The 17042-nt window shown below is 42.8% G+C and overlaps 1 protein-coding gene across 1 annotated transcript in view; it reads left to right on the top strand.

Annotated features, from left to right (window-relative positions):
- The window catches only part of LOC109919318 (ALK tyrosine kinase receptor-like), a 134793-nt gene extending 120616 nt beyond the window's left edge, over nt 1–14177 (top strand). The window contains exon 11 of the mRNA XM_048600463.1: nt 14023–14177. Within this exon, the coding sequence (XP_048456420.1) occupies nt 14023–14177 (155 nt within the window). The remainder of the gene's footprint in view (nt 1–14022) is intronic.
- Nucleotides 14178–17042: the final 2865 nt, after the last annotated feature.

Here is a 17042-nt window from a genome sequence, read left to right as displayed (position 1 = left end):
CAGTGGGGCTGTATCATCAGGATGAAGAGAGGTGAGAGTTTGTCAAGAGGGTACCACTTCCATTTTACTGGACACCATCTACTTTCGTCTCTTTCATGATACCTTGTGGAGAAGAGGAGATGTGACATTGAAACTGGCGAATGGTGAAGCTTCACCATTGGAGAAAAGCTGAGGAGAGTCGCCATTCAACTACATTGGCAGCACCAGGACATCTGGTGGTTGTTATTCTGCATTCTCAAATTTTGGATGCAGAGAGGCTTGAGCCATTGGGAGGACTGCAGGATGTATATTTACTGCTTCAAAAGACCTGCAAAAGTCTGAGAAGGATCAGCACTAATCTCCTCAGAGATTTCTGCTGAATGGGAAGATTTGCAGTCAGAGTTGTCAAGGCATTTGTAGATACAACAAAACATTCTGGATGAAAATATGAGTTTAGAGAAGCTTCAACACTGACTGCAGTTGCTTCTGACAGTGTGCTTGGAACAGTAGACAGAGATGAAGATTCCCCTGGTCTCGCATAGGAAAGCAACACATCACTCTCATGCTTCAGTACAGCTGAAGAATTTTTTTGCAGTTTGCTATTCCCTGTCCCGTCAGTCAATGTCATGAGGCGCACTCTGTATGTGTCATGGTGACCACCCTGTAGAGCTGAAAGCACTGGAACCTCCATCACATCAATAGACAAGTGTAGTGTTTCTCATTCTCAGTGGTTGTCATACAAATTGGGCTCACCATTGAAGTAAGTGAAGAATTCTGCTCGCTCTGATATAGAAGAGTATCAATGAGATCTTGTATCAACAACTGGAGAGTCAGGTACCACAGGATTTTCTTCCTTAACTGATAAAACTTGTGCTGATAGTACCATGCTATTGGGTTCACTACAGTGTGTGTCTCCTGATTAGGAACCTCGGAAGAGAGAAGAAACCAGTCCTCTTCAGTCATGACAAGAGTGGGGTCACTGAGCTGATCAAACTCTTGACACTGCTGAGGAAGTTCTTCGAAAAATGACATCCAATTTTTTTGGCATGAAACTTCAACTGGCAAAGGAAAGTGTGGGCAATTTTCACAAAATGTCGTCTAATCCCCTTTAAGTGAAGGCTTGTGTACCTTGAAAAGACAGAAGTAATCCCTCACAGGATGGAATGTAGACGTCATCTGGTATGGAGGGTCTTTTACATGAGCTGGAACATCTGGTAGAATACCTAGTTGGACACGTTCATCAACTTAGCAAGGAGTGGTTCAGATTCTGTTAAAAGTCAAAAGGCTTCTTTATACATTGACCTTTGTTGGAAAGTATTGCTTCAAATTGACCTTTTACTGAAAGTTTCCCTGACCTTGATCTTGATTTTTGATGGTCAAGGAAGTACAGTGTGGAGCATTCTAAACTGTTAGGCAGCATAATAAAAGCTGCACTTGACCAAGGAAAAAAATTGTATCAAATGTCTTGACCTTCCAGCTTAGCGACCAATAAATCCTTGTCTAGATTATCATCATCTGCTGTAGGTCACCAATATTGACTCAGAGTCCTAGAAATGTTCAGCATGGAAAATAAACCCTTCGGTCCAATTTGTCCATGCTGACCTGATGACCCATTTCCCTCTAAACCCTTCCGATTCATATACCCATCCAGATGCCTTTTAAATGTTGCAATAGTACCAGTCTCCACCATTTCCTCTGGCAGTTCATTCCATACACGCACCACCCTCTACGTGAAACTTGAAACAAAGTCTGTAACTTCAATGTTATCTTCTTCTTGGTCAATTAATGGCCACTTCTTTGTTTTGGGTGAGACCCATTAATTTTTAGTCTTACATTGCAAAACTGCTGAAAATGACTAAATGTGCCATACTGAAAGCATTGAGTGCCCCTTGCTCGGCAATTTTATTTTTTGCTTTATCTTCTGGCATGACAGTGCTAGCATTTTAAAATGGCAATTCCTACCCTTTCCCCAATTTTGATGGGTTTCTTATTGGCCTGGGGGATATTTGAGGCCTAGCCAACTGATGGGCTCAGACTGAGCTGCAACATGGCCTGAAATCACATTCAGTTTCTTAGCCTCCTAGTCTGCTGGACCACTTGCTCCAATACTAAGCCTTCTTTAGATGGTGAAAAATCAGAATATTTGTTGTCTAGGATTCCGACCACTCTTCAATCTTGACTAAGCTCATTTTCAGTGTGCTGTAGTCACATGAACTGGCCAGTCTACATATTTCATGAATAAAGGAGTCTGCCGATTTCCCTAGCTGCCGGGACCACTGGTTAACATGGGAATATTGAACAACAAGGTTTCTCGTGGAATTAAAGTAAAAATCAAATGCTGCTAGAACTGACTGGAAATTTGTGAGGTTTTATCCATGTCTTTCGAGGTAAGGATGTTGTCACCAATGGGGCCCATTGTGTGTAGGAAAGTCCTCACCTGAAGCTGTTGCTGCTTGAACTGGAGATCTGAAGCTGTTCTTTCCTGTGTAAATACATCTTCCATAACTCCCATCTAGGTGATTATACTGGTTTTTGATGGCATCGAAAGGGGTATGGAAGACCTAGGGACTCGCATGAACATGGCCCTCTTTGGATTATTCCTCAGTTTTGTTGTCATCAAATGAATACATTGGAGAAGCCTTGAGATTTTTGCTTCATGGTTTCTCAATCTTGCCTCACGGTTGCCCAATGTTACTTTCCTGAGAAAATACCTTTGTCTACTTTAGACTTAGTCTGCACCACCGCTGCTGTGTTCAAGAGTGGGATCTTTGAATCTTCATATAACTCAGGTCAGACTTTTAGGTTATTTTACAACAATATTGATTACCATACTGCATGGTAAGTCTGCAGTGCAGCATGCTCTGTGCTGTATAGGTCTTAACCTCCTCGCACAGTACTAGCAAATATCTACTGAGATCACATTACTCACCTCAGAGGCTTATCTACATAATTATTAAATCCATTCTCCACATCCCTCTCTTGTTCCTGTGAATTTGATCTGATTTATGATTGTCACATGTACCAAGATACAGTGAAAAGTATTGTTTTGAGTGCTATCCAGGCAAATCATACCTTTATACAAAAAGTATATCAAGGTAATAGAGCAGAATGCAGAATATAGTGTTACAGGTACAGAGAAGATGCAGAGAAAGATCAACTCTAATATATGAGAAGTCTGTTCATAAGAGAGATAACAGCAGGGAAGAAGCTGTTCTTGAATCTGTTGGTATATGTTTTCAAATTTTTGTATCTTCTGCTCGATGGAAGATGGTGGAAGAAAGTATAACTGGGGTGGGAAGGGTCTTTGATTATGTTGGTTGCTTTCCTGAGGCAGCGGGAAGTGTAGATAGAGATTAAGTTTACCCCTTCACGCTACTGAGAAAGGTTCTCAAGTGTCTTCTGCTGCCCCCTCTAGGCTACCCTCTAGGTTAATTATTTTTCTTATACTCTTCAGAACCCCTGATTACTTAGGAGTAGAATGTTTCTCACTTCTTCATCCTAACACATTACTGGATGATATTTTGGCGCAGATTTACTTAAATTGCTTTCTATCATTTTTGTCTATACTTTTACAATTTTAAAAATAGATCCCATATAAATTCAGAACAAATATACTTGTGACGCCTTTGTAATATCACATACTGGTTGTTTCAGTGTGCCAATATCTATTGTAGTTCCATTATAGGTTATAACTGGTGCATGACAAACTGATATCCTTCATGCTTGAACAAGATAGCTGGTTTACAAACCCTTTAGAAGCAACAATTTCGAACACAGAGAGCTGGATGGAAGCAACTTCAAATGCATAGCTTAAATACTGAGAGTCAGCACAATATTGGCCCCAGTAAGCTACCTGAACGTAGAAGGTTGAGTCCAATTTGACCTGAGTAACAATTATAAACCTGATGTACTTGTTCCAGAAGATCAGGGCCAGCAATGCATATGTGGTTCCTTCAGCGATCTGGCAGGTTGTATGGTAGGTTCGGTACTTGGATTGGGTGGCTGCGTTATTGTAGGCAAGCTGAATTGTGCTGCAACTAAAGTCTGCCCTCTTTTCTGATGATGGCCAATTAGCCCTCCTCATTAATCTTAACATGCCTGAAGCCTTTGATGGAGTTGACCACACTATTCTTAGAAACATAGGAATTAGGAGCAGGAATAGGCAGCTCCACTTTGTGTCAGCTTTGAGCCCGCTCTGCCATTTAACACAATCATGGCTGATCTTATCCTGGCCTCAATTCCAGTTTACAGCCTGCTTCCCATAGCCCTTTATTCTGCTTTTCAGCAGAAACATATCTATTTCATTCTTGAATCTGTCGATTGACTCTGCTTCCACTGCATTCTGGGGCAGTGAGTTCCACAGATTCATAACCTTCTGAGAGAAATAGTTTTTCCTCACTTCAGTTTTGAACCTATCTGGTCTCATTCTATACCTATGCCTTGTTGTTTGAGACAGTCCCACAAGGGGGAGCATCTGTTCCACGTCCACCTTATCAATCCTCTTTAGCATTTTATTTGCTTCAATCAGCACCCCGTCCCCTGCAATTTTTCTGAATTTCATCGAGTCCGAGTCCAAGCCCAAGCCCAAGCCATTCAAGCTCTCTTCATGTGACAGCCCTTTCATCCCTGGTGAACCTCCTCAGAACTGCGTCCAGTGCCACTATATCCTTCCTCGTGTATGGAGTTAGAACTGGACACAGTACTCCAGGTGTGATCTCACCAATGCCTTGTATAACTGTAACAACACTTTTTTTTAACTTTATAATCCAGTCCTTTTGCAATAAAGCCAGGATTCCATTTGCGCTTCTTATTATTTGCTGCACCTGCATTCCCATTTTCTGAGATTCATGCACAAACACTCCCAGATCTGTCTGCACTGATGCACTTTGAATCTGCTTCCCATTTCAATAAAAATTTGCCTTTTTGTTTTTTCAGCCAAAATGGACAACCTCACACTCATCCATATTAAACTCTATCTGCCAGATTCTGGCCCATTCTCCTCATCTATTAATATTCATCTGTAAACTCTTTATCTCCTTATCACAGCCTGCTTTCCCACTTATTTTAGTATCATCTGTGAACTTTACTATGTTACACTTGAACCTCAAGTATTTACAATCTATATGAATGAACTGCAAGCAGGAACTGTACCCTGCAACACCCCACTAGTTACAGTTTGTCAACTAGAGAAGAACCCATTTATCCTGACCCTCTGATTTCTATCAGTCAGCCAATCCTCTACCCAAGCCAATACTGTACACTTAACCCCCTGGGATCTAACCTTCTGGATCAGTATTTTATGCAGCACCTTGTCAAATACTTTTTGGAAGTCTAGATATACCACATCCACCAGATCGTCATTATCTACCTTGCTGGTTACATCCTCAAAGAACTCTAGCAATTTTGTTAAGCATGACTTGCCGTTCATGAAACCGTGCTGACACTGCTGAATTGAGCTTTGTTTTTCCAAGTGTTCAGTTATCCCCTCCTCCTTTATGATTGATTCCAGCAACTTCACCACAACAGAGATCAAACTAACTGACCTGTAGGTTCCCAACTTTTCCCTATCTCCTTTTTTGAATAAGAATGTTACAGTAGCATAGTTCCAATCCATGTAGCTTTCCAGAATCCAGGAAATTTTGGAAAATCATGACTAATGTATCCACTATCTCTATTGCCACCTACTTTAATACCCTAGGGTGCAGGCCATCAAACCTTGTGGACTTGTCTGCCTTTAATCCCAGCAGTTTACCTTCTCCAAATTCCTCTGCAGTAACTGTGGTTTTTAGGAAGAAATTATTATTTTCCACTGTGAAAACAGAGACAAAACACTGGTTTAGTGCCTCTGCCATTTCTGATTTCCCAGTATTACCTCATCATTTTTCTCCTCTAAAGGGCCAACATTTACTCTCACTATTTCTTACTTTTTATATGCTATAGAAGTTTTTGGTATCAGTGCTGATGCTAGTTTTCTTTCATAGTTCATCTTAACTCTTGATTTTGTTTTTAGTTATGCTTTGCTGACAGTTAAAGTTCTCCCAATCCTCCAGAGTGCCACTAACTTTTGCAGTATTATATGCCCTAGTTTTTACCTTTAAGTTATCCTTGACTTCTTTGTTAAGTCACGGATGATTTTTCACCTTTTCACAATTCCTCTTCCTCTCTGGAATATACAATTTAATTGGGAGATATTTAGTACCTCCCTAATCATTTGCCACTGTTCTTCAACTGTCCTACCTTTTAATATTTTTGCCTAGACCACTTGGGCCAACTCCTTCCTCAGGCCTTTATAATTTACCTTTGCCTAACGATAAAACTCCCGTATGCGACTCTGTCTTCACTCTTTTAATCTGAATTTGAAACTCTAGCATATTGTTGTCTCTCCTTCCAAGTGGATCCTTAACTATAAGACCATTTATCAAGCCTACTTTGTTACATAATACCAAATCTAAAATAACCAGTTCTCTGGTTGGCTCCATGATATATTGCTTAAGAAACAGTCCCTCATACATTCTATGAACCTTTGTTTGAGGCTACCCTTTCCAAGCTAATTAATCCCAACAAATGCTTATTGAAATCACTCATAGTTACCATTTTGCCCTTCTCACAAACCCTCATTATTTCCTGATTTATAGTATGCCGTACTTTAGAAGGGGCCTGTAAATTAGTCCTACCAAGGGGTTACTTCCCTTGAATTTTATTTCCAGCCAGACTAATTCAACATTTTGGTCCCTAGTGCCAATATAATTTCTTAATACAGCCTTGATATTATCTTTAACCAATAAAGCAATTCCACCCTTTGCTCCTTCTTGTCTGTCCATTCAGAATACTGAGTATCCTTAGATATTTAACTCCCCAGTCCTGATTTTCCTGTAACCACATTTCAGTAATCCCCACCAGGTTGTACTCATTTGTCTCTATTTGTGCCATCAGCTGAATGCTGCGTGTATTTAGGGACAAGGTTTTCAAATAAGTTCTACTGGTTTGTCTTTGTCTTTTAATATTTTCTTGTGCACCACACTTTTCTCACTCTCCATCCCTATTCATTAATCCCTGATAACACTGAGCCTCATCTCTATCATTTACTCCAACTTTCAACTCACGTTTTGATCTTTTGTGCTTCCTTCCCTCACCGTGGCCGTGAGATGGCCTTGCCTGTTTATCCTATTAACCTCTACCTTCTGCTCATTTTCTGATCTGTTCCTTTAGTCCCCAACACCCTGCCTTATTAATTTCAATCCACCTGAATTGCACTAGCAAACTTCCTCACCAGGATGCTGGTGCCCCTCAAGTTAAGATGCAACCCGTTATTTTTGGTTTACAGGTCTCTTGAAAGAGATCCCAATGATTAAAAAATCTGAAACTCTCCTTCCTGCACCAGCTTTTTAGCCAAGTGTTAAACTGTATTATCTTCCTATTCCTTGCGTAATCCCGAGATTACAACCCTGGACGTTCTTGTTTTGCAAATTACAACCTAGCTCCCTGAACTCCTTGCCGGACCTCGTCACTCATCCTGCCTATGTCATTAGTACCCATGTATACCATGACCTTTGGCTGTTCACCCTCCCTCTTCAGTATGTCCTGAGCATGCTCAGAGACATCCTTGAACCTCGCACCAGGGAGGCAACACTTCATTCCTGGAGTCTTGTTTGCAGCCTCAGAAATACCTGTCTGTGCCTCTCACTATTGAGTTCCCGACCACCACTGCTTGCCTGCACTTCGAACCATCCTGCTGTACAACAGAGCCAGAATTGGTGCCATTCTTCTGACTACTGCTGTTGTCATCTCCTGATAGGCATTCCCCACTCCACCCCGCCCTGAACAGTACCTAAAGCAGTATACCTGTACAAGAGGGGCAGGGGGCACCTGCATTGACTGCCTGTCCCTTGTGACCATCACCCATCTATCTGCCTCAACTTTGGGTGTGGCTACCTTCCCTGAAACTCCTGTCCATGACCCATTCAGCCTACTGCATGTTCCTAACTGTGTCTACCTGCTGCTCCAGTCGATCTGAGCGATCTGTTAAGAGCTGAAGTTGTACACACTTCCTGCAAATGAAATAATCTGGGACAGCTGAACTCTCCCGGAGTAACCACATGTCGTAGGTTGAGCACGTGATGCCTCTGACCGCCATTTTCACCTTCTAGTTACTGTTTAATTCAGAAAAGTATATACGTAAACTCCCCCACCCCTTTATTTTATTGGTTTAGTTAATTAGGCCATCCCCGTCCAATGGCTCTCCTCTGGCATCCAGCTGGGTGGGACTGAACTTGCCTTGTTCCATTTTTATAGCCAGAGAATGAACTGCAGTGGCCTTTCCTTCCTGCTCCTGGACCATTACCTTTGATGTACTATAAGGATCAATCCCTGTAACCCATCTATTTCAGAACTACATGCTACCCCCTACCCCCTCAGTAACAACTTCTCAAAGTATGCTACATTCTACATGTAGGCTGTCAGCTGTGCCTCCCTTTCTCTGGAACCCTCCACCATCTCTGATCTGTCACAGTGCTTGCCCGACTGTTTGAACTACAGTTTGAAAAAGATCTTTCTGTCTAAATGTTGGGATGACTGAAGCCATTGCCTTCAATATTCTCCAGGTGCCCACCTTCGATTCCATCTATCCCTGGAGATGGAACCTTGGATGTACCCGTCTAAGAACTGGGCTTCCAAATACATACCACTCCATGCCTGAGATTGCCAACTTCCACTTTAAAAACCTCCAATTGTGTCCACCTCTGGAACATTAATTAAAACCCTGTATAGTAAAGCCCATCTGACCGGCCTCCCACATTTCGCCCTCCATCAATTAGAGTCCATCCAAAACTCTACTGCCTGTGTCCCAACTCGTACTGAATTACCCATCAACCCGTGCTTGCTGACATACATTAATTCCTGGCCTGGCAACAAGTCCGTTTTAAAACTCTCATCCGTCTTCTCAACTCCCAGTATGACCTCTCTTTCTGCCTTTGCAATCTCCTGCAGCTGCACAAACGTTGGAGTTTTCAGCCTTTCTCAAATTCTAGCTTCCCTCTAACTCTGATTTTAAGTATTCAGCCATACCTTCAGTTTCTTAGGCCTTGAACTCTGGAATTCCTTCTCTAAACTTTCAGTTGCTTCACCTGTCTCTTCTCCTTGTAAGGTAATGCTTAATACTTTCCTTTTAGACCAAACTTTTCATCGATTGTCCTAATATCCCATTTAAGTGGCTTAGCATTAATTTTTGATTGATAATATTCCTGTGATATACCTTGGGATGTTTTGCCACATTAAAATTACCAATAAATGCAAGTAGTTGTTGTGGAAGAAGGTAACCTATAATTTAGAGTGTATCAGGGTTACAAATTTTAATGAATACCAGCAATAGGTTGTGTCTTAAAGCAGCTAAGAAGGGCTAGTATTTCTGGGTATTAATTGAAGGGCAGTGTCATTTGGTAACTACGGACTGTTACTAATGGAGTTTAATAGTGAGGCTGTATTTTCTCCTGCTACTCCACTATTGCTAACAAGGAGAGGTTGAAATTGTTGACCATAACACAAAGCTAAAGAATCGTATTGCTCTAGCTCACATCCTGATCAAAAGGATTGTTAAAGAGCCTTGCAATCTTGTTCATCCTCAGAATGGATAATTGGGGTCTTGGTAACTCAGTACTGCACTGAAGTATTGCCTTGAATGTATGTTCAAATGTTGAAATGAGATTTGAGCACACAAATGTCTAAATCGAGAAGGGACAGTGCTACTATTGAGCCAATTTGACATGTGTTTACCTGATAATTGTCAAAAAGGAATTTGATATATATTTGAAGAGATTGTTTAAAAAGTGAGAAAGGGCAGGGGAGCAGGAATAGTTGGAGAACTCTTTTATAGAGGTAGAGGATCAATGGTCCAAATGGAACAAATGGCCTTTTTTCAATCTTGAAATCCAGCAAGGGAATCTGAAAGAAAAAGCATATCTCCATACATCGAAAGTCAATTAGCAAATCAACACCAAGTCTTTCTTCTTAGTGTTTGTTTTAATAACCAATACTTTTTGCTGCCGAGTTTACTCTTGCTAATACTCCTGCTATTTAGCACTCTTGTTATCATACTGAAATGTTGTCTTCACCATATTATGGGCCTCAATAGTTGCTCACTTTTGGGATTGTGAATTTGTAAAAGGTTATGTAACTGATTGATCAGCAACAACTCATTAAGCCATTTTAAAATCCAAAGAACATGATGAAGGAGATTAAATATGGTGGAGCAGTTTAAGTGGCAAGGTACAACGGTGATAATGATGGACCCATGAGCAATTGAGATCAGGCTAAACAACTAAAGGGCAGATCACATTTCAAGTCTGTCGGTCACTTTGCCTTTCTGTAGCTTTATTAAAGAATTTTATTTACGCTTTTCCAACTATATTATGGATAGACACGCTTTAAAGTTTTATTATAAACCCTTACTCTTTGATGCATAAGTTTTTGTTTTTCTCTTTCAATGAGTCTGTGCTTGAGTTCATTTGACTTGGAGAAGCAGATCTCTGTAACATCAAAGTGTCCACTATTCATATGCATGCTCAGAGGGTGAATATTGGCCATTTAGTAATGGTTTGCATCTCAGTGCAGCTTAAACATGTTTGTCACTCCATTTTTCCACATCTACTCATTCTAAATGGAGCCATTCCCTCCTCACTAGACCTAATAAACATTTATAACCTCATAGCATTAGCTAAAAATGGAAAGATCTCAGAGCGTTAGATGACTCAGTCCAGAGCAGGAGGTAAAACTGGGACTCCTGGGTCTGTATAGTGCAACAACAGATGGCTTCACCAGGGTGGCCATTGAGGTAGAATATGATACTGCCGCATGAGCATCATCACTGTGACCATTTTCTCTGACATCATCACCCTTGATAAACAACTAAGACAAATCTTCCAATCTAGTGAATGTAATGGGATGGAGTCGACATGTTTCTATTTAAGGTGATGACACGTGCAGCATTCACAGCTAATTCATAAAACCACATTCAGAGAATTTTCTTTACTTTGGATTTGAGCTATGGTTCCACAGTTTTGTACATCTAAACTGAATTCAGCTGGCTATTGAGATATTAATCTGCATTTGGGTTTCTGCAAAGCCTGCAATGCCAAGTGTACAATGTGTCTATCAGAAGAGGCAAATAAATGCTCACTAGAAAATGTTCCTCGTGTCTGGTGCAATTATTTAAGTGCTGCTGTACCAGCACTAAGCTGTGACGAGTGGAAAGTGGACTTGTGTAGGCTTGAACTTGGGAAGGGAGTGGGCAGTGGGTCAGTATCAACGTGCTGATCCCCAAGCATTCCTGCTTCTTTCAGCTCCTCGTTCGTGTAAGTATCTTTTAGATGCTTATTAATGTGTTGGTTGTGGTGTGCAGCTGTCCCATACAGGCTGCATCTATGCATCCATGTCGTCCTAGTTTTTCATAATGCAGACGGAGGCATCATATGGCTGTTAGTCCCTTATTTATTTATGTAAAGAAACATACTTTCAATTTCTGATGGGAATCCTGGATACCTAGAACAGTGTACAAGCACAGACTAAGTTTGAGTGTGTTAACTATTGACCATGCATCTTCAAGAAAGAGGCTTCTGCTGTTGCTAGGCCAGGCATTCAGATTTGCTTTGATCACAGAAGGGAGAGATTTAGAGATCCAGGAATAGGAAAGGACTTTCATTGCTTTTCTACCTGATCTGACAGAAACCAATGAATGAGTTAATTCTTTCAGACTGGGAGAAAATAGGAATGTAATTGGTAAGGCCAGAATCAACAAGCAGGGGATGCAACCCCGGTTTGACTGAGTTATGTATTCACATTTTGAAGGGAGACTTCAACAAGTAAAGACAAGCTGAAAAGGTTGGTTTAAAAAAAACTTTGTAAGGGTCAACTTAAAAGCTAGGTGGTAGTGTTTTGCTTCATTCTCTTGATTAAATAAGGAATCTTCTGGTTCTTTTAACTTCCATTTTCTATCCTGCTTAAAACCCAGAATTACTAGCTTTACGTCACAGATCAACATTGCCCCTGGTTGAGATTCGGTAATTCAGCATGGGCCTTCCATCTAACACAGGGACACTTTCGGCTTTGCTTAATGCTGTCATTTTACCCATTGCAGAGAGGATTTCCTGTTGCAGCTTGCATTGCATTAGGAGATGTATTGTGGGTCTAGTAAAACTGTAATTAGTTTCCCTATTCCCAAGAGATAGTCACAATACTTCTGGTTACTATGTGTCAAATATCTGACTGATAACTAATTGTTCAGCTAAGACTTAACTTCAATGTTCGCAGCCCCGAATTGATGATGAAGCACACTATTTATTTTACAACAATCTTTGTGATCCTACTGAACAAATTAGCTTTCAAATATACCCCGAATGTATTGCTCTAACTTGCAGCTTTCAATTCTAACTGACCCAATAGTGTCAGGTTGTAATAGGTGTTGATCTAAGTCTGTACTTGAATTCGAACCATTTTTGGAGCAGCCTCCATATAGTCACACAGTTCCCGAAGTGATCTGAGCTGGACACCAGCCTGGGTTTGTTTTGTTATTTTTTCTCTCTCCTCCTTGACTTAGCATAGTGAGTTGAAATGGGTATCATGTTGTGTTCCCTTAGTCCAATGTTCTCTGACCAGTAGGAGGCAGTATTCATTAGTTGCAGTATTCCCATACTGCTGGTGTGTATTGTAAGTGAACAATATTGGGTCTTATTATTCCCTCTGAGAGATGAACTGGTCTCTCCACAGCTTGACCTGATTATAAATAAAAACTGAGAAGGCTGGAAACACTCAGTAGTTCAGAGAGAGAATTGGAGCTTTCCTGTTCACTTTTCCTCTAGGGAAGCCATTAAAAACTGGAAATAGCACAACTGGTTTTCTTGTATGCCTGAAAATGGACCTCCATTATGACCAGGATGTTCATTTCCAAGTTTTACTGTACATTTTTGCAGTTCTTTCCCCTCTTGGTGGGGCATGTCTAACCCACCACATATTTCGAGCATTCTGGAGGCAAGAGAAAATAGTCACTGAAACTAGCTGCAGGTACTTGGTGGAAGGAGGTGATGGCCTAGTGGTACTATCGCTGGACTGTTAACCCAGAGACCCAGATCATGTTCTGGGGATCGGGATTCAAATCCTACCATGGCAGATGGTGGATTTGAATTTGACAAATATCTGGAATTAAGAGTCTAATGATGATCACAAATCCATTGCTGATCATCGGGGAGGGGGGAGCCCGTCTGGTTCACTAACGTCCTTGACGGAAGGGAATCTGCTGTCTTTGCCTGGTCTGACCTACATGTGACTCCAATAATGTGGTTGACTCCTGTCCCCTCTGGGCAATAAATACTGGCCTAGCCAGGGACACTGTCCTCTTCTGAATGAATAAAAAGAATGACAAAGTGTGATAACCTACACTCACTTAAAGTGATGCCAGTTATAATGATTGTGCTGTTCAGCTCAACAGTGAAGTCCCTGCTGGGTGGCTACATGCAGCAGGAGGCCCAGGTCAATGTCTCTTAAGATTGACCTACTCTGCTTTAAACTAGATGCCATCTTTGAAAAGACAACATGCTTGCTAGCTGCAGCAGGGACGAGTGCTGGAGTTGAAGACCAGGAAGTACCTATTGAAGTGGTACAGTATACCAGAGAACGTGACCCAAGGTTTTCAGGTGCTGCACTGGAGGATTTGGTATAGGACAAGGAGAGAGGTCCTATTTCATCAGCAGAATATCACCAGGAAGATGCTACAAAAGCAGTTGGACTGGTCAGTCATTGTGGTCAATGCAAGGAGTCTAGGACCTGAATGCAATGTCAAAAGAGTTGCATTGGCTTCATACAGGTGGTCAAGGTCAGTGGGTGCATCTTGAACCTCACGTCCTGCTGAGTGCCCCACAACCTTAATTGCTCACCTACCGATAACCTATCAATCACTGCTGACACCTTGCAACTTGTGCACACTGTCAGCTTTTTCTTACAACTGCTTTCTGTCTGCCAGTTTCTCTGACAAATTTAGACTTGCTCTTGCATTACTAGTTGATGCACAGAAGGTGGCAGCAGAAGCAGCCAACCAGCAGGGGCCAGGCTGCATGACAGAGACAGTTCTGGCCGTCATGGAAAGGGCCTGTGGCCAGTCAGGCACTGGCCAGAGTGAGGTTAAAACCAGGGTATGGCAGTTTATTCCTACTTAATGCACCTTTCTCCCAGCTCCCTTCATTGTGATTCCAGTCTGTGAGATTGCACAAGGGACTGATGGCTTAACTGTGTACGTGTGCTTCCTCTGATTTCCCACCCTCAAACACACACACACACACACAGAGGCACGCACGTGCACGCACACACACACACAGATACGCGCACATGTGTGCACACACACCGATATGCGCGTGCGCACACGTGTACAAACACAGGCAGACACACAGATACACGCACACAGGCACACGCACATACACAGACAGACACACATACAGACACACGCACAAACAGAGAGAGAGAGACACTCACACTCTCTCTCTCTCTCTCTCTCACACACACACATACACACACTGCCCGGTGTGTCTACGGGTTTTTAGATTCTACCTAGGCACTAGGAGGTTGATGTTCTGGATTGAGAAAAGACTGAGGAAGAACACCTGTCATTACTTAATCTGGTGCTTGCAGCTACCATCTCAGATGCTGGCACAAGCCCAGTTTAGAGGGTGACATAGAGATGGGATCTGCAGGTGGTGAGTCAATGGCTCAAGTGCATGGGGCAATGTGTCAGTTCGCTAGAGGGCGAGGTGACGGATTCAGGCAAGGACTCCAGTGGGGGTGATATTCAGAAAAAAGCTGGTGGCTATCTACACTAAAGCTGGGTGCAGCTGTAAGCCTCTCGGAAAGCCTGCTGTCTAAGCCAAGGGGCACAGAGGAGTCCTGGCCCACCTTCATTGCAGAGCTTGGAGCCCATTCTTTACTGCATGGAACTGCTGGTTGACTCCGTGAGAGAAACTGGGGACCGGATGTTGACACGACATTGGATGGCTGATCCCTCAGTTTCTATTAAAACACGTGTGGAAACCGTCCAATGTCAGAGTGGTGGTACAGGTTCATGCATCAGCTTGGTGCAGTGTAGGCTTGGACTCCTGCCAGTCTGACAGCAGGTACGAGTGCTCTGAGGTGAGGTTAAGGCTCTCACAGCCTCTCAGCAAGCTCCAGCAGATTGCTATGATTGCTGAATGGTAGCCCCTCCATGGATCAAAAAAGTTGGTGCCTACTGTCTTAGTTAGTGCCCCTACTGTTGCCAGCCTGCATTCTGAAGCTAGGTCTTCAGGAGCTGCTTTGGGGGAACCAATGCCCATCTGCCAATCTCCACCAGTCAGCAGCCTTCTGTCAGCTGTTCTACAGTTACCTGTGCAGTGTTGTAGAGGGGCACCAGCAGGGCAAAGACACCCACACAACAGGCACCAAAAAGATGTACAACAGCGATGGGTTACGTTTTGCATGGATTATTGCTTGCTTTGTTGGACAAAGTTGGTGCATAGTGTTTATTTCATGACGGCCATTGTTTCAGGACTATAGCTAAAAGGATGCTGTGATGGTGCACGACCGAGGACGGTAAAATGTGGGAGTTTCGGACTCGGTGGACCTGGGTTGTGTCGATAGGCACTCGTGGACAGTCCATCCTGAATGTGAATGTGCCATCTCTTCATCCTCCAGAAGTGGCTGCCAAATTCATGGTAGCAAGGGCTGTGTCCTCAAGCCCTCCGAGTGCCTATTCGTGAAGAAAGAAGCAGAACCCAACAAATGGGATTCCCATCCTGGTGAGCACTGAAATTGCCAAAGGCTTTAGGACCTCAACCGTCTTCTCAAGGAGGTTTCTCATGAAGGCTTGGCCCTCATTCTATGAGTTTTGACTGACAGGGAGTGAGAGTGCAGAAGGGGAGTTACCATGAGGCATTGTTGAGCGCTTTCTGGTTTGACACGGTGACTAAAAGGTTGTGACTGGCACAAGTTGAACCCATTATGGCTGGTGGCAGGTTAGTGGGCGCTGCCAAGCTGGATGATATGTTGAGGCTTGTTCTGTATCACGATAGATATGGCATGCTTTGTGGTCGCAGAACATCTCAGCATTGAAAAGTGACAGCCGCAATTTCACTTTTGTGCAGTCGATGGCACCCTGTTCCATGGCAACATTGACTACTCTGCCAAAATCAGGTGCACACTTCACCTGCTTTCTACTATAAAGAGCATAATGAAGTCTCCTCCTCCTAAATTGCAGAGCCTTGATCACCTCTCTGCACTGCAGTGGATGGTGTCCTGTGTGAGACTGTAGCTGTCTCCTTGTTCAGGTCCGGAAAGGGGGCGAAAATCAATTTTACCAGCACCAGCAATACCGCCCCTTCATGGACTGGGGATTGCATGTCTGCTATTCATGTTCACTGAGCCCCTTCTTCAGGGATCAGAGGCAGAGAATATTGCTCCTGACTTAAATTACTTATTAAAAACAAAGCTCTTGCAAGACACAAGGGATTGTCCCTTCCCTCTACGAGTCGCTTGCCTGCCTCATTGTTGTGTCTGCACCATCTTGCTGTCACACTGCTGTTCAAGGGAGTCTGCACAAATGCCCCCCAGTCCTGGTCTGCTCAGAAGAGGCACACACACAGCAGTATCAGCCACTGCCTTCCTCTCATGCAGCACCGCTCACTGCTGTCTTCAGCAGTTTCCAGAAATTTCTGCAAATGCACAGCATGTCCACGAGCTGAAACAGAGCAAGTTGACAGTCATTAGCAACAAACCTGCAAATTGGATGCCAATGCATCTAAGCAGCTTTGGAGGCAGGGGAAGGGGTCTTCCTGCTGCTGCTTCTGGACCTGTGTGTTTAAGACAAGCATTGACTAAAGAGTCGCTTTTCAAACTGCCAGCATAAAACAGCACAGGTACTAAATCAGCATTTAGTGCTGACCCAGTAAATTCCATTATGAGAATGACACAATTCTTGGATTGTCCTAGTATTCCAAAGTGGTTCTATCCTAGACTCACCCAGGTATCCCAGAGCTGGCCTATCCCAGGAATTTGAC

The sequence above is a fragment of the Rhincodon typus genome, chromosome 8, assembly GCF_021869965.1.
Source record: "Rhincodon typus isolate 14 chromosome 8, sRhiTyp1.1, whole genome shotgun sequence".
Taxonomy (NCBI): Eukaryota; Metazoa; Chordata; class Chondrichthyes; order Orectolobiformes; family Rhincodontidae; genus Rhincodon; species Rhincodon typus.
The sequence above is the reverse complement of the archived record's forward strand: the minus strand, read 5'-3'. Positions and strand labels throughout refer to the sequence as shown.